General features: G+C 38.0%; 1 protein-coding gene across 3 annotated transcripts in view; it reads left to right on the forward strand.

Annotated features, from left to right (window-relative positions):
• Nucleotides 1-11,831, forward strand: part of LOC141904507 (spectrin beta chain-like) — a 32,144-nt gene extending 20,313 nt beyond the window's left edge. For 2 of the 3 annotated variants that reach the window (XM_074793101.1, XM_074793109.1), the window contains exons 48-66: nt 252-506; nt 590-775; nt 849-1,004; nt 1,093-1,284; nt 1,368-1,451; nt 1,574-1,692; nt 1,785-2,013; nt 2,178-2,299; nt 2,384-2,444; nt 2,600-2,701; nt 2,844-3,110; nt 3,226-3,489; nt 3,571-3,717; nt 3,858-6,367; nt 6,477-6,811; nt 7,056-7,385; nt 7,712-7,900; nt 8,462-8,587; nt 9,436-11,831. In XM_074793101.1, the coding sequence (XP_074649202.1) occupies nt 252-506; nt 590-775; nt 849-1,004; nt 1,093-1,284; nt 1,368-1,451; nt 1,574-1,692; nt 1,785-2,013; nt 2,178-2,299; nt 2,384-2,444; nt 2,600-2,701; nt 2,844-3,110; nt 3,226-3,489; nt 3,571-3,717; nt 3,858-6,367; nt 6,477-6,811; nt 7,056-7,385; nt 7,712-7,900; nt 8,462-8,587; nt 9,436-9,599 (5,838 nt within the window). In that variant the 3' untranslated portion in view covers nt 9,600-11,831. Of the gene's footprint in view, nt 1-251; nt 507-589; nt 776-848; nt 1,005-1,092; nt 1,285-1,367; nt 1,452-1,573; nt 1,693-1,784; nt 2,014-2,177; nt 2,300-2,383; nt 2,445-2,599; nt 2,702-2,843; nt 3,111-3,225; nt 3,490-3,570; nt 3,718-3,857; nt 6,368-6,476; nt 6,812-7,055; nt 7,386-7,711; nt 7,901-8,461; nt 8,625-9,435 lie in introns of all 3 variants that reach the window. The other variant, XM_074793116.1, reaches the window with a different exon arrangement.
• The last annotated feature ends 11,053 nt before the right edge of the window (nt 11,832-22,884 follow it).

Here is a 22,884-nt window from a genome sequence, read left to right on the forward strand (position 1 = left end):
TAATGTATCAATGATAATAATATTTTCAACTAGGCAATTAAAGTGCTCTGCATGCGAGAGGAAACAATTAACTACCCGCATTCTGACCCTAAGCCAGTGTGGATACATTACCGGAGGCATGCGAATTGATGTGCTGTGGGGAATTAAGTCACTAGCGGGGTTCCCGACAAGCATAATTTTCTAGAGAGAGATAAAGATACTCATTTAATTTTAAATAGCATTGTATTCAAAATCAAAATTTTATTCCATAGATCCAAGAAAAAGTTGATCAACTGAAAGATGAACAGATTAAGATTCGTAAAGCCTGGAAGAAGAAGCATGATCAACTGATTGAAACCGAAAAGCAGCAGCAGTTTTATCGAGATGCCAATCAACTCGACACTTTAAGCGCTTCTCAAGAAGCTCGTCTCAAAAATTCTGACTTGGGCGACACAGTCGATAAGGTGGAAAGCCAACTGAGGAAACATGAAGCTTTTGAGAAACTTCTCACCTCTCAAGAGGAAAAGGTATGGGGAAATTGTGAAGTATCTTTCGAACATTGTCGCATTGCCATCAGTGTATAAGCTACATATCATACCTAATATTTCAGGTTATTGCATTACAAGATTTGGCCAAAAAATTAATTGATGAGGACAACTTTGACAAAAAGAATATTGGAAAACGTTTAGAAGAGGTGATCGACCGTCGAAAGCAAATCAAACGTCTCAGTGATGAAAGGCGCCAGAAATTATTGGATGCTTTGTTGTATACGCAATTCAATCGTGATGCTGAACAGGTATGTAATTAGAATTGCGTTGAATGTGAACTCGAATGTAATCTATGTTATCTTTATTATATATCTCTTCTAGGAGGAGAAATGGATGAAGGATAGATTAAAAATCATCAATGCAGCGGCTGCTGATGTCGGTAGTAATATTCAAGAGAAAATGAAGAAACTGCAAAAACATCAGGCATTCGAGGCTGAATTATTAGCTAATGCTGAGCGAGTTGAACACGTTAAACAGGTCAGTCCAGCCCTCAATCTGAGGAATGCATTAAGATTAAGATTTTCATCATCCCTCATCATATCGAATACATTTACTGCCCTTTCAGCTCGGCAAACAACTGATTTCAAAAGGTCACCCGGAATCTGCTAGTGTTAAACAACGCGTTGATGAATTGTCGCGGCTTTGGGATGAATTATTGAAAGCATCTGAAAATAGATCGAAACTACTTGAAGAGGCCAAAGATATCTTAAAATTCAACGAGGAAGTTGAAGCCGTAGAAAGCTGGATTAGAGAAAAGGTAAATGTCAGGATACCTTGTATTGAATGTTTGCTGTGTATAAGTATGTGTTATTCTAAGGCGTTCTTTTGTCCATTTTCCAGGAAGCAATTATCCATGCTGGTGACTGTGGCAGAGATTATGAACATTGTTTAGAGCTGCAGAAAAGATTAAACGATGTCGGAACTGTAAGTTAACTGTGAAAAACGTATATACCTAACACAAATATTGAACGTATGGTAGATTTCATTTGACAGCAATTACAAAAATTGTATTTCTTCATTTCTATGGTATTGATTTTCTTGTTTAGGGTGTTCTGGTTGATGAAGCAAGAATTGAGGCTGTCAATGATTTGGGAACTCGACTGATAAATCAAGGACGATCGGACACAAAAGACATAAAAGAGAAGAAAGATAGCATGAACAAGAGGTAAATGACCTAGATTCTTACAAACTTCAATATTACATGAGGGTTTCAGTCAAGAAAAGCACTTAAATTCCAATGATTTTCCTTATCTCTAGATGGAAAGGATTACATGGTATGCTGGATGGCCACAAAGCTAAACTCGCCGCTGCATTGGAAATACACAAGTTCAACCGCGACGTTGATGATGTTACCGATCGTATCAATGAAAAAGCACTGCTTTTGTCATCGGAAGACGTTGGCAAAAGTTTGCCAACCGTACAGGCTTTACAGCGCAAACAGGAAGATATCGCACGTGACATGACAGCTCTACAGAATCAGCTCGAGGTACAGATTATTAGTAAATTCTGATCTGAAACTAATCTTTGAGGCGATTTAAATGATGGGAAACTCTTAGGCAACATATAATACACTGTGTACTAATTCGGTTTGAATTTAATCTGTGTGATTGATTGAACTTTAAAGAATGAAAATAAGTATCTCTATAACAGAAACTGGAATCTTTGGCTAGCAAACTTAGTAAGAAATATCCAGATATGAAAGAACAGATCATCAACAAACAACAAGAGCTCCTGGATTGCTGGGAGAACCTCGAGAATCTATGTGATTTGAGGTAATCCTTCTATATTTTTGTCTAATTCATATCTGAAGATTTTTGTTTCGATTAACAGTTTTGGTCTGTATTCTTCTTTCATAGAAAGGCCAAACTTGATGAGTCATATCAGCTTCAAAAGTTTTTAGCAGATGCTAAGGAACTGGTAAGAAATTTTTCCTTAGATATTTTAATTGAGAAATGTCGACGCCAAAACGGTTTATCACTTCAACCATTTCTGCGCTGTCCAATTTTGATTGACGCATTTGTAATGAGGCATATGAAAACATACGGTATCATATCTTTCATCGGATTCTTCAGATAAATTGGTCTAATGACATGATGACGAGAATGACGTCTGGTGAACTTGCGTCTGATACTCAAGAAGCTGTCAATCTTATTGAAATGCATCAAGAACGAAAGGTAAGTTAAAGAATGATCAAAATGGTCTGTGGTTGTATGTGTGCATATTGTCTTTTTAAGTAAGATCTGCTTATGTTGATCATTTGAATAGTGAGTCTTGGAAATACTAGTATGTGATTAATTGAGCTGTTTGTGTTTTCAGGCTGAAATCGATGGTCGCCAAAAACATGTACTTGCTGTGAAAAATCATGGTATGAATCTTCTTAACATGAACCACCCGGGCAAAGACGTAATCCAAAAAACACTCTCCGAGCTGAAAGATGTGCAGAGCCGATTGGATCGTACGTGGTATAATCGTAACATCTTACTGACCCAATGTTATGACCTGCAGAACTACAAAGAATACGCAGAGCTGTGTCATGCTTGGCTTGCGACAAAGGAAGCATTCCTTGCTAATGCAGATTTAGGAGTAAGTGAAATTTGTCAATAGATAAATTGTATTTTTGTATAGAAAGACAAGATCCAGCTAAGGCTTATGTTAGATTTTAGAATTATGCAATGATAATGCCTATTCATTCTTGTAGCACAACATCTCTAGCGTTGATAATCTTGTGAAGAACCACAGCAGTTTTGAAAAAACGATCATTGCTCAGGAGGAGAAGATCGACAAGCTTGCAACCAATTGTAAGAAACTTGTTTCGCAAGATCATTACGCCGCTGATGAAATAAATAGCAGATGTCAGGAAGTTATTGACAGACGAAATAAACTGAGACAAGCCTGCAAGGTTCGGGCGCTGAAATTGCAAGACTCCAAGAGATTACAGATATTTTTACAGAGTATATTCGAGGTGAATTTCATGTTTTAGATGAACTAAAATATCTGAGTCTGTGTTGCTTTGCTATGATTTGTTAAAGTGCTTCAATTCTAGGTTAATGGCTGGATTAATGATAAAATGCAAGTAGCTACTGATGAATCTTATCGTGATCCGGTGAATTTACAAGGCAAGATCCAAAAACACCAAACTTTCGAAGCTGAAATAATGGCAAATAAAGGCATTATTGACCAGATTAATAAGGTTTGTTCCTTGACATAAATCATGATTTTATGAATATCTCCTTGTCAGTAGTCATCAATCCATGCATTGGGCATTCCCATGCAATCTTACCTGTGCACTGATTTAGGCAATGTTAATCTCATAATATGCATACTTTATAGGAAGCTGATTCGTTGATTGCTGATAAACATTATGCGCATGAAGAAGTACTCCAGCATCAAGATGATGTTAACTTGTTGTGGAAAGGATTACTGGCAGCCTGTCACGAGAAGCGTGATAAATTGAGTGAAGCATATCAGGCGTTGTTGTTCAATCGTGTGTTGGATGATTTCGATAGTTGGATGGAGGACTGCGAGACTCATCTTACGTCAGAAGACCATGGCAAAGATCTGACAACCGTTACAAAACTGATCAAGAAACAGCAGTTACTCGAACAGGACATCAAGAATCACCAAGTGAAAGTCAATGAAATCGAGGCCACTGCTGACAAATTCGAAGATGAGAACCATTTCCAATCATTTGAAATTAGAACCAGAGTCAACGAAACAGTCGAACGATATCAGTCTCTCGGCGAGCCTTGTCAGATCAGAAGTGATAACCTTGAAGATGCACGATTAATGTATGAATTTAATCGTGATGTTCAAGATGAAATGCTATGGATCAAGGAAAAATTGCCGTTTGCTACGTCGAAAGATCTGGGAGATGGACTTGTCGCTGTTCAAAGTCTTATTAAGAAACACCAAGCACTACAGTCTGAAATCGCAATTCATGAACCTATAATCGCATCTGTGTCTGCAGACGGTAGAAAGATGATTGACAGGGATCACTTCGCTTCTGATGAAATTGCTCGCCGACTGAAAAATTTGAATGGCGAATTGGAAGATCTGAAAAAGCATACCGAACAGCGTATGAATAAACTCGAAGATGCTCTGCAATCGCAGCAGTACTATGTGTATGTAGCTGAAGCTGAATCCTGGATCGATGATAAGAAAACTTTACTCTCAAGTCGGGACTATGGCAAGGATGAAGATACAGCTAAGGCATTGTTAAAGAAATTAGACGCGCAAGATCTTGATATAGAGAATTTCAACAACACCATCCGCGAACTGGCTGCAACGTCGAAAAAGCTGATCAATCAACAACACTTCGATTCCGAAAGAATCAATGATACTCAAATCAAGGTCGAGACCAATTATAGGAATCTACAAAAACTTGCTAAGAGCAGACGTCAGGCGCTCATTGAAAACAAGAGACTGTTTGAATTCTTCCGAGAAGCTGATGATGTTGATGACTGGATCAAGGAGAAGATGGTTACCGCTGCTTCAGATGATTACGGCATCGATTTGGATCATGTACAGGTGCACCAGCACAAGTTCGAAGATTTCCTGCGAGCCTTGTACGCTAGTGAAGACAGAGTGGCAAATATTGATCGCATGGCACAAAAACTGAGCAACGATAATCACCCTCAATCGGACGCGGTGATGAAACGAGCGAGCGTCATCAAACGCATGTGGTTGGAACTTAAGGAAATTGCGCAGGCACGAAAAGCAGGTTTAGAAGCGGCGAAACAGGTTCATTCGTTCGATCGCGAAGCAGACGATCTCATCGAATGGATCAATGAGAAAGAAGGTATGGCTTCGTCGGACAATTACGGCCACGATCTGGAAACTGTTGAAACGCTTGTGAGGAAGCACGAAGGATTCGAACGCGATTTGGCAGCGGTCGGTGAAAAAGTTGAAAATCTTACGAAAGAATCGAAAAAACTACAAGATCATTTCACTGATAATCGGGACGCTAAAGACCGTATTCACTCGAAACATATACAGTATATACAGGCCTGGAATACACTTCTAGACAAAGCTTCATCTCGTGGACAAAAACTCATGAAAGCCAAGGAGTTGCAGGTTTACTTCGATGATTACCGCGAATTGTTGGCATGGTGTACTGAAATGCGCGCTAAGATAACGACGGAGAAATTTGCGCATGATGTTCCGAGTGCGGAAGCTTTGATAAACTACCACATGGAATATAAAGCAGAGATCGATACGAGACTCGATTCGTTTGAGGCATTTACTAACACAGGAAACAAGATTATTGCGGAAGGACATTTCTTGTCTAAAGAGATTGCCGAGAAGATCAGCCTTTTGAATATGGCTAAGGATAATCTCTTGAAAACATGGGAGAATAGGCGTATTTTGTACGAACGACATCTCGATGTTCTTTTATTGGTTCGAGATATCGATCAAGTAAATACATTGTTGGCTTATAGAGAGGATGTCTTGAAAACTGCAGTTGTTGGTGACTCGATCAAAAGTGTTGAGGACAACATTCGTAAACACGAAGACTTTGAGAAGGCTGCCGAAGCTTTGGAAGAGAAAATCAAGGCTATACAACGAAAAACGCTAATCGAACAAGCTTTCGAGGATCAGAAACGTAGCGAAACAAAAATGGAGATCGAGGAGAAAGAAAGGCAAGAGAAGATTGAAAAGGAGGAAAGAAAGCGTCGCGAACAGGATAAGATCTTACAGGACAGAAAACGCGACGAAAACAAACGACGCGCCCATGATGCAATCCGTCGTCGAACTACGGAAATCAAATTGCCTCCGCACTTGCTAGAAATTGTCCCAGAACAACAACCAACATCAACTGAGAGACGAGGCAGTCTTCAAATGTAAGTGTGTAACAAGCTGTTTCATTTTACATAGACTAATTCTTACTTGCAAAGAATAGATGAATTATTGAATTTGAGTAAATTCTAATGTTCATATATATTGTTTCAGGTCGAAATCATTCAAAGATGTGAATGCTGCGCCAGACCGTCTTAGTTCAAAACAAGTCGGCAGTATCATCAATCGGTCAGTAAGCGTAAAGACAGTTCGTCCAATTATTAAACCTAGAGATCGCGTGACAAGCGAGAACACTTCTCCGCTATCACTTGTCCCACCGAGTCAAATCGATTATAAGCCAGAATCGCCGAAACTAACCAAATCGTCTCCCGATATACAAATATTGCCTCCAAGAGCGACGATTACGGTTGACAAGGACAAAAAACCCGTGGAAGTCACTGGCGATAAAGGCGTGAAACTCAGTGTATCAACTTCTCCACCAGTAACAGGTAAGAATTTTTTTAATGAATTTTTCTTAAGACATAGGTAAGGTCAAGAAAACCCCTGCTACTACCGAAATAGAGTGTAATACATCTTTGAGTTGCCCATTTATTCCATTTTATGACCTGGGTAGCAATTTTCTCCCATCTATTTTCATAGATTCTCATATTTCATCCATGTGTGTTTGGTGCTATGCTTGAATCAACATTTAATTCAGATTACATAAGTTATTCTATGTTAATATTTTTCTAGCTCCTGTGCAAGCAGCTCCTGTTTTTCCACGCGCTGAAGATGTGCCTGTACATGTTCAACACGTACAACAGCAACAGAGAAGCCCACCACCGAGATTCGACGAACCTCCGAAACCGAAGAGAGCGCTGAGTTTTCAAACGCGAACCACCACTGGCGGCTTCAAAGAAAAGCATAAACTCGTATCTGATCTTCCGCCGGTTGATTTCGAGGGATTGTTGGAGAAGAAACAAATTCTGCAAAGCGGAAGTCGAAAGGCAGTGATTCGTTCATGGAAATATATGTATACAGTGATCTGTGGTGAATACATTTGTTTCTTCAAGGACAAGCATGGTAAGATTTCATATTCTAATTCTATTGATGATTTAATAGTAGTGATTAATATCAGGGTGAATTGACAACTTGGATAACACGCGTAATAACCATGTGCATGTAGAGGGTGGTCAGTTACAATAGAGACTACTTAGACTCCGATAACTGTTCAACTCAGATATTTTTGAAATGTATTTCTGATTCAATCTATGAAATACTATCTAAATTGGACGATTATTCGTGGTCCAAAAGAGATTTGAGAATCAAGCAGAATCTACTTTTATTGCAATTATCATTTCTTTAATTCAGAAAAAATGACTCAAGTTATATTCATTTTATTCATTCAGCATTTAATGAAGCGCATGCCTCAGTACCACCCTCCAGTTTACATAAAGCAGTTTGCGAAATTGCCACTGACTATACAAAGAAAAAGAATGTGCTATCCATCAAACTACAAGATGGCTCTGAGTTTTACCTGGCTGCTGAGACTCAAACTGAGATGCTCGACTGGTCAAAAGCAATCCAAACAGCTGCAGGTATATAAGTTGTTGTCATTTCAATTTTCAATTTCGTCGCAATTCACTTTTATATTTGCATTACATGTTGTCATGGTTTACATCGCTTTCTGAAGTCAAGAATTTCAAAGAAACTTTCGTTTTGCCTATCTTGGTTGGTTTTTCTCATAGCGCAGTTCTTTGATGTGCTTGATGAGGTTGCCTATGTTAATTGCACTTATTTCTTTGTATGTTACATTGCCACTGGAAGGTTTCATGCTTCTAGAATCTAGTATTCAAGAAAGAGTACAGTAAAAGTTAATAGTTGCGGCCAGATACTCGATCAACTGAGCCTTTTATAGACTAGTTTCAAAGTCAACTCTAAGTGTTTCTTATTTACATCATAGCTAACTATGCTGTATAATGATGCAAATGCATAGAAGTAACTGAAAAGTCAGGAAATCAAGAATTTTCTTTGGGCTCAAGTTGATATTATCAGGCTTTTTGAAATACTCTTTCTCAAATGCCTGCAGCTTCAAAACCTTCCAGTGAATAATTTTTCTGTTATGTTTATGATTGTTTCTTACGTGATTTGTGTTATAGCGCCACCCGTTGTTATAAAAAGACACGAGCACAAGACGACCATATCACCGCGTCTTCCATCGTCGGGTCCTCCCCCGGCAGCAGAAGACGACTCTTCATCTGACGAGGGAGAATTTTCAACGGAGGGTTAGTCGTCCACTACTATCATTTCGTAAAATTTCATGTAAGGTTACTCCGTCATGGGGGAATTATTCCGTTCTCGCTTGATGGCAAAATATCAAGCTTTGTAGTTCGAAATAACAGCTCTAACTATGCTTCATGATGGCCGCAGTAGTAAGTAGATGTGCTGGATACTCACTGGTTTTCGTAGATCGCCACAATTGTTAATGAGAATTAGGTAGCATAGTTTGCTATGATCTTGAAGCTAAGATGCTATCAATATCAAGTATCGGCAGTTGAAATCTATATGACTACCCACAGCAGGGTTCTTTCAGTAGCCCATTTGTTAATGAGAATTAGGTAGATAGAATAGTTTGCTATTATCATCTCAAAGCTAAGATGCTATCAATATCAAGTACTGGCAGTTGAAATCTATATGGCTTCTCAGAGTTCTCAGGGACAGCAGGGTTCTCTGAGTAGACCTAAATATGTTTCGTAAACACATTGAACATTGCATGTCTTTTTAGCTTGGCACTGGAGCAGGTTTTTATTTCCTTTTTCTGAGGGTGATGCAAATCATAAGCCTTTTTGTTAGAGGGGCATGTGTTCAAAAAAGGCATTTGGGATATTAAAAGACTACTAAGAATAGCACAGAACCTTGACATTTATAAAGATAAACCTATCCTCGTGATGCCATTTTATCGATTAAACAGGAAAATGCTTAAATTAACTCGGATTATTGAAATTCAAGTGCAATCTTTATAACGATGATCATCATATCAGGCATTGAAATTCTTATTGTTATTTTATGAGCCTCTTTTCTGCGTTATTTGCGTGTAATTAAATGCGGCGGGTGTGTTTTGATGTTTTAACAGGTGGACTGGTCGAGAAGAAAGAACGTCGTATCTCGTCATCCGGTATCGATAGTGAAGAATACGCCGCGGCGATGGCTCGTAAAGATAAAAAAGATAAAGATAAAAAACATCATCACGGCATGTTCAAGTTCTTGAAGAAAAGAAAAGACCATGAACATGACTAAATTTTACTAGTTTTTCACCTCATACACTCCCTTCCTTGATTTTATTACTTGTTTAAAGTTGTTTAAGTGGCCAACGATTGAACTATTGACGCTGGAAAAATTCACCATTAGTCCCTTTTGGGTATTGTATCCCTGAATCTTTTATTCACAAATATTCACAGGTTAGTAATGTAGTATTGCAGTGAAAGCCAAATCTCTTTGAAGCCTTATGTATTAAAAAACCCAGTTCCAGTATTCAAATACAGTAGAACCCGCTTAATTTGGATCATTCGAGACAAACAAAATTCATCCGGTTGACGGGGAAATCGAAAATGTAAGTCTTTTTCTTGTATGTTAATGAACCAATGGACTGCGAATAATGCCCAGATTAGACCAAAATCCGGATTAAGTCGATCCTGATTTAGCGGGTTTGACTACTTAAATTAATGTTTGGCAAACAATTCTATATATGTTACACAGTTTAGGTAACTTACATGTTGATAGGCAAGTGTCGGTTTGTCATATTTGTGTAACTCTTCCATCTCTCGAAGAACTGCAGTACGTTAGATTTGTATGAAATGTGCGAAAATGATTTGCTCGCTTACCGTATAAATCTCATGATAGCATCAATATTTATTTAACTATTGCCTTTCATTTAGAATTGTAAATTTTTCATGTAGATATATATTTACCTATGAGGTCAACGTGCGATAATTTTTAGTAATTACGTAACGTATTTATCGAACTTTATAATAATAGATATGGAAAGGATGCCGCATCCAAGATCCTTTCGTATGCTTTCATGCTCTAAGTATTTTATAATGTAAATGCATGTAGAATTTAAGGCCATTGCAAACGTATTTTTTGTCTTAGGTAGCGTTATTGTAGACGCCGTCGATCTATGAGCTCAATACATAAAACATGAAATATTTTACTACTTCAGCTTGAGGTAGCTGTGTCAATCTATAATTACCAATGTTCTATTATCACGCGAACAACGAAATTCAGCCACTCCGCTTGTTTTTACAGTCGAGTCTTCGTGAATGGTCTCGAGATTAGAGATCATAACATGATTCTTCACTGTGTGGACATGATATGTAACATAAAAGGGTACAATTTACGATTTTCTATAGAGCGAAATACATTTAGATCCTGTTCCGTCTGATCGATTTTGAATCATTAATTTTGTCAAATTCATGATAATTCATGAATGACAACACGGAACGGAGAAAGTGAATACCTACAATACGAAACGTGTGGACATCGTTTCTTAAGTTTTTGTGTATTGTCTTCGATGGTTAAACGGTTTCATTTGTAGCTCATCATTCAAGTTAAACCCATTTGTTCATTGTTTTAGGGTGATGTGTATTTTAAAAACAAGTTGCAGTTGACTATTTGAAGAGTTTCTTTTTTTATTTTCTGCATTTGTATAAGAGTTGATCGTCTAAATACTCAATATTATCATTCCCGAGCCAACAAGCCAGAACTTCATAATTCCAGTATGGTCTTTCAAAAAATACATATATAGTTATCTTTTCTATGAATTTTCCAAATGATTGACGTACTCAGAATGGTTACGTGTATTTCTTAATCACTCCCTCCAGAGAATGGTGCTTATAATCGTAAAAATGTCAAAATTTAGATTAGACTCTGCCGGCCTAATTCAGTTGAGTTGGATAGGGTCCTACATACCTCCACTGAGCTAAGAATTAAAATGGTTGGTCCCTGGTAAACGTATAGTTCTGTAAACTTAGGACTTCGGGTATTATTTTGTTTCGGTCACAATCAGTTGAAAAAGAAGTACAATGTACGTGTATATAAATGAAAATACAGAGGGTCTATTTAGTAAACCGTCTGATGCATTCCATGCCAATAGAAAATGCGGGACCAACATTTTAGATGATTTTATTTGTACGTTTATTACAGCTTCAGAGTAAAGGTGCTTTTTATGTAGGTAGTTACTGCATGGGCTGCTTAAATAGTCCATGGTTTGTGGGAGTATTGATACGTGTGAACACCTAAAGCGACAAAATACATGTACTTACATACACTATCCAAATATAGGGCGGCTTAAAAGTGATTTGTTATATGAAAAAATAACACCCGAATGATAATCACAAGCCATTATTACGTACGCGTGGATGGCTATGGATTTAAGGTTTTGTTAAGATATAGTATATCAAATATTTGTATTTTTATTAGAATTGAATCATTAAGTAAAATAAACAATATGTATGCTTTTAATCCAATCCAATTGCTGTCGTTGTTAATCGTCTCTTTAATAGAAAATCCATGCAGTAGTGTTTGAGGAGAAACCTCGTCTGCGATGTACCCGGTTGTCGACAACTATGCACTTCGGATTTCAGGACCGCGGTCAACACGAACCAAAAGGACTTCACATCAACATCTACCATAGTCGGAATGTAGGCTCTTCGATTTCAATTAAAAATTCATTTGGTTATAAGGGACAGAATGATGAAAAATTGCTAAATATTGCCACGTATTTGTTCCAGATTACGTAACATTTATGTCTGAATGAAGTTCAGGCAATGCCTAGTTCTGAAGGCGTCTCGATCGGACAACCCCTGTGGACTCCCGCGAAATAACCAGTTTAGTTCGAAACCCAAATATCAAAGATATGCCTTGGTCAACGTCAAAGAACGGGCAAAGGCCGTTGTCGTCCCCTGATTTAATGATTGGTTTCGATGTAGGCCTATAAAGGAGCTATATTCTATACTAAAATGTGTTTTTTTCTGACGCCGTATAAAATCCGCATTTACATTGATATATTGATGACGACTAAGCGTTTATTTCAAGAGGTACTGTACACCACACTATTTACGTCATAATTTTGATGTTTCAATAAAACACTTACCATTAGGATCACATGAAAAATCATTGAACAGAAAGTTGAATTGTGAAATTTCATTTAATTCTTCATGAAATTAATATGGTGTTATTCATTGTCGTCAATATTTAGCAATATACATTATATCCATTATTTTTCAGGGCGTCAATAAACTTTTAAGTTAGCTTTTCTTATTTCTGTTGTATGTTACAAAATTATCAACCACACAGATCAAATTGACACAAAATGTGTACTGGTACAGAATCTCCAAATACGGGCGGATGTTCTATCTAAAACAGCCCCTTATACAGTTGACTTCCCCAGAAAGTTACTTAATTGTTTTTACTGTGAAACTGAACATTGCCCTAAGATGAAATTTGAAATAAGGTAGTCGTATTACATAAACTGGAAAATTTACAGTATAATTGAATATGTTGATGTATGTACATAACCAGTATAAGTCTAACAAGTTGTTCATGTCCTGATTGCTGACCAAATGTGGATTTTGTACAACGAAATATCCATATATCAATCCTGATACAAGTGGCAATGTAAACAGTATGAAAATTGTTGAGACAACTATAAGCGTTACGCTGATGACTTTTTCTTGTCGTTTTATCGAAGTACTGCCGTCGTCGCCTTTCCATCGAGCGCTGAGCAACGCGTAGCAGATGAAGATGTTAACTATAAAAAGAATGAATGTTGGGACGAAATAATATCCAAATAGAGGGACCATAAACGTTATGGCATAGATAAGCTTTGGATTTATTGAGCGGTTCTCGGTACATACTAAAGTCTTACCTACTGTCGCGAATTCTGGAGCTACTTCGTACATGAAAATTTCGCGGATCTCCAAAAACGCCACGAATAAACTCAAGCCACTCAAAAATATCAATCGCGATCGCGTCTCTATTAGATGACGTTTTAGGAATAACGGAAATCTAATCACAATGAATCGCTCAATGGTCATAGTCATCGTCACTAATGCCGAAAGCGATAAAGAGAATCCATTCAAGTAATAAGTGAATTTACAAGTGAAATTATTCAACCCAACTACATCGAAAGCGTATCGGCGATTGGTTATAGATGATAGACCCCGATCAAACCAAAACAGAACATTGACAAAGATAATCAGCAAGTCGATGATTGCCAGGTAACATAGGTAGATGACGCCTGGTTTGGCGAAGTCGTGGTGTCGCGTAAAGACCATCACCGTCAAGATATTGCCTACCAAACCGAACAGCAGCACTGGCAAATAAAGATAACGCTCAAAACATGTAGTGACTACGTGTACATAGTCAAGTCCATTAAAACGGTTGTCTACAATAGCAACCGCCACATCGGTCGTATTATTCATAGTCAAAATCTATTTGACTATTCACAAAATGCCTTATTCAGATTCACAACACAGATTTATTAGATAATAACAATAGATAAGCACAGAAACTATCATACATATAAATACAGTTTATTCAAAACACGAAACAAATAATCAATTCAGTCTTGAATAGACTAATACATATTCTTCATTACATATCTGCAACAACCGTATCCTTGCAAAAACCTTATGTTATTCACTTTATCATAGATGCTTTAGACCGTTTTGTAATTTGAATACTGTCTATTTCGAGTTCATGCTATCCAACAGCAATTATACTATTCTGATATTTGAGATATATGCAGTCTTGTGAAAGTTCTATGTTAATCATTTTGACATTGATTGGCCACTTTGGTCAAAAGGGTATGTGGAATCTGGATCTCGATAATCTGGCGAGTTTAGGATCAAGATGAGAGTGGGAGTCGCATTCGATTAGCGAATACTGGACAAATATAATCTTTAAGGTTTTTAACGGAAAGAAAATTCATTGCCTAAAGAAGGTGACAACATTTCCTCATACGAATGCGTGATATGACACGGTTTTATTACGTATAATGATTATCGGTTTGGATAAATGTTGGTTGGTAATAAAGGAAGTATATGGTGGGTGGGATCATGGTAGCCATTCCGAACAGGAACGAACGAATGGTATATGCTTTGCCTTTGTTTATTTTTTGATGATCAAATGATTGGAAATTGGTTGGTGCTTAAATCGTCTGTATTGGTCCCATGCGTTGACAACCTTCTAAATTTTCGTCAAAAATTTTTGCAATAACGTCCTGAAAAATGCCACCACACCACACCTCCAAAAATTAGTCTATATCTTTTAATGCAGATTGAATAGCCACAATTTTTTCAGAGTATTCATTCATCCAATCAAATTGATGCCGGAATTGATGACGTAATATTGTAAACGGAGTTATAAGGGGAATCAACATACAACATTCTAAAACATTTCCAGTCGCTATAGAAGAAGCACTAAATTCTCATAGATTTTTTGTCGAAGTACGTGTGTGTCTTTCATAATTTTCGCGTTTTGCTAAAAGCTGTAAATGAAATGAGCCAGTCCGACAGTATGCAACGCACTTCTTTATTGATAATGACATAGATGAGGAAGTTGACGCTATAGTTGACGTCCCACGCCATCCGAGTAAAGTTTTCGTAGACGAATTTAAACCACATATGCGCAATCTGATGATCCTCGATTCTCGACATCGTCAATGTCGCGATGCAGTTTGGCAAAAGACAAATGGCGAAAACCGACGCGACGAGTATCAACATTTTGGTGACTTTGTCGGAAGTGGTTTTCTGAAGATTTCTCAACTGGACGGAGTTGTTGTTGTCGGCCGGCATGCGCCGACGAGTTAAAACAATTATGATAGTGATTGCGCATATGCACGTAATGAGAAGCGGCAGAATCGCGTGAAAAAATGATATGATCAGAAACGACACGAATTTTCCGTGGCGCGTCGCTACGCAGCCTCTGTCGGACTCGTAGTAGTAATTGAGGACGATGTTGAACGGGTTGACTAAAATTGCACTCGCTAATAACAACAGACTTACTACAGTTTTCGCCGTCTTTCGTGTGCATACACGTCTCGCCGTGAATGGATACAATACGACGATAAATCGTTCAATGGAGATAACCATTATCAACAAACTGCTGTATACGTTGCACGTAAACATTATATAAATTGCTGAAATACAAGTCGATCTATTGTCAAAAGTTATTAAAACCGACTTACCAAACCAAGCGGCAAATAGGTTGACCAAAAAAGAAAGTCTCTGGAACAAATTAAGCATATCTGAGATCGAGAGTGCGGCGAGATAGACGCTGTAAGAATGTCGACGCATTTTACGTGAAACCATGACGAGAAAAGATATGGCATTGCCAATCAGTCCACTTACAACGACCACTGATAAAAAACACATGTGGAAGCATGCTTTCCACGGTACCGCGGCGAACGCTTATGGGCGGCCATTCCCGCCAAAAATCAGCGTTTCGTCTATTTGTCTGTACTTTGACAAAATGTCATAGTACACCGCCAAAATGTGTAAGCGTAACGTCAAATTGTGTAATGCGGCTAAATAACACAGGGGGGCGACACTGTACGGACAGTATTTTGCGGTATTTTTCTCGCTTTGCGATCATCTCAAGGTCGTCTCATTGAAATAATTTTGCGAGTATCAAATCGACAAATCGTATCATATTCCCTAAACCCAATAAAATGAATTTATTATTACTTTATTAGTTAACTCGGAACTCATAAACTCAAGATGTCGTCTCAGGTATGGAGGCCATATATGGAAGCCCTGAGACGACACCTTGGGTTCATGAGTTCCCAAGTTCATAACTTCCAGAGTTTATGATATTTCTTCACCCAGCACTGGCAGTGGTTGTCTCCACCAGTGATGTCCGTCGCTCTACGATCCTAGTGTAACCAACTGTGGTACAACTGTGGTACATCAGACACTAAGATTCTTGGTGAAGATATTTCGAGTTTATTTGGGCATGTACAACACTATGAAATTATGCGAGAGAATCCTATTATAAGGATGTTAAATCCGATTACGTCATGAATTAACTAAAAAAATGATGTCCAGCATCAACCAAGACTGGTTGACTGTGCCCAATTCTGCACTGGCAGTCATATGAAGTCGACCGGCAACCAGTCTATCATCAGACATCAGCTTTCTTAATGGTTTATAGAAAATAAATAGATGTTTAAAAATTTCTCATAACGAGCGTTTGTTATCTTTTTCATCATTAAAACCTGAGCAGATTCATCGAGAGTCACCGGTTAATCGGAGTCACTCTTCTCTCTAGCCCGCGCACAGAAAATCCGAGCTACCTACCAGAGGAGGAACGGAGGCGCCCTTCAACATACCATTAATCGCTGGTTATTCAGTGTCGTCTGAGCCTGAGACCCGGGTCTTTGATAGAGCATCGTGTTTACATTCGACGTTTCGGTATCGCAGGCTTTTTTCATTAGACGAACTCATGAACTTGAGAACTCAGGAAGTTATGAACTCGGAACTCATGAACTCAAGATGTCGTCTCAGGGCTTCCATAGGTTTACGGCAAAGTATTTACTTCCGCTATTTTACCGTACATTATTACTATATATTATAGTATTAACAAACTAAAGTAACAATAAAATCATTTTATTGGGTTTGGGGAATATGATACGATTTGTCGATTTGATACTCGCAAAATTATTTCAATAAAACGACCTTGAGATGATCGCAATGCGAGAAGATATACCGCAAAATACTGTCCGTACAGTGTCGCCCTCCTGTGTTATTTAGCCGCATTACACAATTTGACGTTACGCTAACACATTTTGGCGGTGTACTATGACATTTTGTCGAAGTACAGAAAAATAGACGAAACGCTGATTTTTGGCGGGAATGGCCGCCCATAAACGCTATCGCGTCGTAAACGATGTAATCATAAAATAGAAGAGACTCTTTCTCCACAATCGTAGACGCGTTTTCGAACGAAGACATGAGTTTACTAGCGCGTTTCAAATTTGGCGACCGCTGCGATGAAACTGAACGATAACAGAATTAGAATGACACTAACAGATGAACTTTCTGTAAACCTTCGGTGAACCTTTGCGTGAAATGAAATTTAATCAAATCTAAAGGCTTATAAATAATAAAAAGACCGACTGCGCGCTTTAAATTGATTTTCATGTTAAGATTGATAAACCCCGGAAGAGCAACACACGAGGATATTACGACTGGGAAAATTCCATTCAGGCATCACTTAACGTCGTGAATATGTGTGTGCATTTTTCGATCTTTCATTATGAAATTATATTCAAATGTTACTGTCATATGGTTTCGTATACTCTAATATTTTAAAAGGCTCACTCTCGGCTCTGTCATTTTTTCACCAATATAATCATCTTGACTTTCTAAAAAAGGAATATAATGGCTTTTCCTTATTGGAGGTGTTCCTGGTTCCCGGTTGGAGCTAACTGGAATAAGTATAAGTTATTTCATATATACGATTCAAAGCCAAAACGACTTCTTTTTCAACCTCTTAAAAATTCAATTTGTAAAGATATTGAATAAAAGTTATTCCACCCTCGCATATAAAAAGCTGTGGCCTATTAATGTTTTTGTTTTACTTTGATCTTCTTTTTTTAAAGAAATTTTGATACTTATCTATTGAAATATTTTTAGCTTCGCGTAGACATATACAATGAGCACAGATAATAATTTCTATTAATACAGTATAGTACAGTGCAGTACAGGAACAAAAACAAAGCAACTTTGAAGTCAATACATTTTCATACGATGTTGAATATACAAGGACAGTTTAAAGATGAGTTTTTTTCTAGCAAAGATAGTTCGCATCGTAATTAGATCGGAGATCTTTTGCAATCCAAATGCCGGATGGTATAGTACTGGTGTTATGCCGGCTGTACGAATCACCGACAGTGAACGCAGTGCAACGAGCCATACGCGACTTGTTTTAGATTGCCATGACGTCGTCGGCCTCCTCATTAATCTGCTATCTATCGGCAGCTGCATAACGACTTTATTTCTTTTCTGAATTTATGATTAAATATGTAATAAAACACACCATTCACTGCTGTATTAAAGGCTTGAGAAAATTCATTCGCAAGCAATAGCGGCCAGATAATGGAAAATGGAAAGTGAAGACCCAATGCATTAAATAGCATGTCAGGGAGAACTGATACCATAAATATTGTGGATGCGATGAATACCATTCTCAGCGCTACCCCATCCTGTTTACCGTGGTTACTACTAGTTTCTGCGCTGGTCAGCTGTTTTCTTTTTTTAGTGTGAATATTTATTCTAATTATCATAATCAAATTTATCATTGGCACGAAAACGAATGCTGTATACGTAGAGAATGTGGCTTCAATCAAATGCGATACTGGAGATCGATTCCTAAGCCATTTGCTAGTACGCATATATTTTCCGTACGTGCATTCATTAAATGTATAAACCACTGTGCGGTCTTTTGAGTGATAGAGGCAAAATATAGACCATGCGATACAAATAAATGCAAATGCTAACTTGCACTGCATTAGTTTCCAATATCTCCTAGCTTTAAGTGGGAAGCAAATGTGAAATGCTCGATCGAATGTCACTAATATAGTTGTCCAGTTGCGAAGGTAATAGCCCCATTTTTGGATCGAATTACCAGCGATTTCCATCTCGGGGGCACCCAACCCACCTGGTAAAAGCAATCCCAACTTTCCGTGTCGGATGAATTTAAGAACCCAAACAAAATGTATATAAATCACAACTGCCACGCAGCCTATGATATCAACGATGGCTAAAAACAGTAAATTGTAATACGCGCTTGCGAAGTGATTTGATTTATGTAGTCGGTACAGAGCGACGATGGTGAACGAGTTGGAGATTATGCCAAACCATCCGATCGGTCCTACAACAATTGTAACAAAGAGAATCCATAAGGTATCTCTACTGGTAGGGAAGCTGCAGGTTCCAAATGATATGTTGGATGTAGAGGTAACATTCATCATTTCGGCTTGTGTGTTATAATCGGTTTCAAGAGTTTCACCGAGAAAATTATAGCATTATAAAAAAAACATACGTTATGCTTGGATTTTATAGAAGTGCTGAGTCCCTATATTTAGAAAAAAAAACATTTCGAATGCATGCGAATTCCTTCCTGGTACGCTAGCAGAACTCAAGCAACGTTTTGTAGCAACATTAGTTCGATGTATACCTAGTGAATACGTTGATTACATTTAATACGCTACACAATAATTAACCATACAGATTACGTATGTTCAATGAATCATTACGTTAGGTTAATAGATTGAAAACTCTTTAGGTGTATTTTACAACATTTTAAAGTATGATGACCTTTCAAAGACAGAGAGACTGACTAAGCGATACGATATCTTGGCGATATCATTGGATAAAACGAACAAACCTTTAAAGTACTTCTTCTAAAGAACCCCCACCCCACCACTCCGCAAAAATGGAAAGGCGCAAGTACAGTCGCGGCTGACATTATAACGCCTTCAATGTTCGTCTCTAGACATTTAGAACGACGATTGAACAGGGTTTTTTTTCCATTTTCTATAAACAGCAGGCTTATTTGGATGATTTTGAAGAGACTGCACATTTCTGGATTGTTCCATTCTAGCCAAGGTCACTGTCCATTGCTGACAAGCAGTTAATCATATGTTTTTCCATTATTTCGTGATGCCCTATCCCTGCAAGTGATTGGTTCATATCAACCAAACATGGACGTCACCAGAGGGGTCGGGGGTTCGGACGAACCCCCTTTTTAAAGTTATACATTTTTGTGACGACGCCTCAACCAAAAATGTCCAGAAAACGCGGCTCGATGGATGCGGTGCGAAGTATGGCCTATAGTTCCGCTTGTACGTAATAATTCTGACCCCCTATAAAAACTCCTAGTAACGACGCCTCAGCCAATTTACTACTCAGTTTTATTCGCACGTGGACCTTTAATCCTAGCTTGAGTTGTTGGACCAATTTCAAAAGCATGATCAAGCAACGGATTTCCTGAATTCTTTAGATTGTTGATTGTCATTTGGAGTTTAGAAAAATATATATAAATGCATAAATGGCAGTAGTTATTTTATCTCATGTTTAAATATGGATGGTCTTTATTAAAACATGGTCGATTAGTTAGGGTTAGTGATGTTCGATATCCCATATGGCTGCAATGGATACACTGACGCATATCAAATATTAAAAAAACCAAATTGATAAACCAAAAAAGATGTACCTTAAAAAAGATGTGCCCATAGCTGACATACTAATGGCTGCAACACAGAGATTTTACTTCGTTTCTGAACTTTTTGTTGAATATGTAATAAAATACACCGTTTACCGCTGAATTGAATGCTTGAGAAAATTCGTTCATAAGCAGCACTGGCCAGACAATGGAAAATGGAAAGATAAGGGATAATATATTAAAAAGTATTTCGGGAAGGACTGATACCATGAATATAGCGGAGGCAATGAATACCATTCTGAGCCCTACTCCATTTTGTTTACCTGGTTGATTGCTACTTTCCGCGCTTGTTAGTTTCGTTCTATTTTCTGTATGGATATTGATTCGAATTATCATAATCAAATTTATCAGTGGCACGAACGCAAATGCTGAAAATGTTGAAACTGTAATTTCAATCATATACATAGTAGAAGATCGCCGGGAAAGCCATTTACTTGTACGCATATATTTACCATACGTGCATTCGTTAATTGTATAGACGATCGTTCGTTCCTTAGTGTAATAAAGAGTATAAACAGTCCACGTGATTAGAATTGACGCAAAAAACAACTTGCATTGAGTCAGTTTCCAATATCTCCTAGCTTTCAGTGGGAAGCAAATGTGAAATGCTCGATCGAATGTGACTAATATCGTTGTCCAGTTGCGGAGGTAAAAGCCCCATTTTTGAATCACGTTGCCAGCGATTTCCATCTCGGGGGAACCCAAATCACCCGGTAAATGCAATCCCAACTTTCCGTGTCGGATGAATTTAAGAACCCAAACGAAATGGATATAAATCACAACTGATACGCAGCCTATGATATCAACGATGGCAAGTAACAGTAAATTGTAATACGCGCTTGCGAAGTTATTTGATTTATGTAGTCGGTACAGCGCAACTATGGTGAACGAGTTGGAGATTATGCCAAACCATCCGATCGGTCCTACAACAATTGTAACAAAGAGAATCCATAAGGTATCTCTTCTGGTAGGGAAGCTGCAAGTCCCGAATGACATGTTGGATGTAGTGGTAACATTCATCATTTCGGCTTGTGCGTTATTACGAGTTTCACGGAGAAAATTATAGCATTAGAAAACATAGCTTATGCCTGGATTTGGAAGTGCTGTGTCCCTATTGTTTCAGAAAAATAACACATTTAGAATGCATGCGAATTCCTTCCTGGCACGCTAGCAGAACTCAAGCAACGTTTTGTAGCAACATGAGTTTGAGATAGCGAATACGTTGATTACATTTAATACGCTACTACAAAATAATTAACCATACAGATTACGTATGTTCAATGAATCATTACGTTAGTTTATTAGATTCAAATCTCTATAGGTGTATTTTACAACATTTTAAAGTATGATGACCTTTCAAAGACAGAGAGACTGACTAAGCGATACGATATCTTGGCGATATCATTGGATGAAACGAACAAACCTTTAAAGTACTTCTTCTAAAGAGCCCCCACCCCACCACTCCGCAAAAATGGAAAGGCGCAAGTACAGTCGCGGCTGACATCATAACGCCTTCAATGTTCGTCTCTAGACATTAAGGACGAAGATTGAACAGGGTTTGTTTTTCCATTTTCTATAAACAGCAGGCTTATTTGGATGATTTTGAAGAGACTGCACATTTCTGGATTGTTCCATTCTAGCCAAGGTCACTGTCCATTGCTGACAAGCAGTTAATCATATGTTTTTCTATTATTTCGTGATACCCTATCCCTGCAAGTGATTGGTTCATATCAACCAAACATGGACGTCACCAGAGGGGTCGGGGGTTCGGACGACCCCCTTTTTAAAGTTATACATTTTTGTGACGACGCCTCAACCAAAAATGTCCAGAAAACGCGGCTCGATGGATGCGGTGCGAAGTATGGCCTATAGTTCCGCTTGTACGTAATAATTCTGACCCCCTATAAAAACTCCTAGTAACGACGCCTCAGCCAATTTACTACTCAGTTTTATTCGCACGTGGACCTTTAATCCTAGCTTGAGTTGTTGGACCAATTTCAAAAACATGATCAAGCAACGGATTTCCTGAATTCTTTAGATTGTTGATTGTCATTTGGAGTTTAGAAAAATATATATAAATGCATAAATGGCAGTAGTTATTTTATCTCATGTTTAAATATGGATGGTCTTTATTAAAACATGGTCGATTAGTTAGGGTTAGTGATGTTCGATATCCCATATGGCTGCAATGGATACACTGACGCATATCAAATATTAAAAAAACCAAATTGATAAACCAAAAAAGATGTACCTTAAAAAAGATGTGCCCATAGCTGACATACTAATGGCTGCAACA

The sequence above is a fragment of the Tubulanus polymorphus genome, chromosome 1 (genome assembly GCF_964204645.1).
Source record: "Tubulanus polymorphus chromosome 1, tnTubPoly1.2, whole genome shotgun sequence".
NCBI classification, from domain to species: Eukaryota; Metazoa; Nemertea; class Palaeonemertea; order Tubulaniformes; family Tubulanidae; genus Tubulanus; species Tubulanus polymorphus.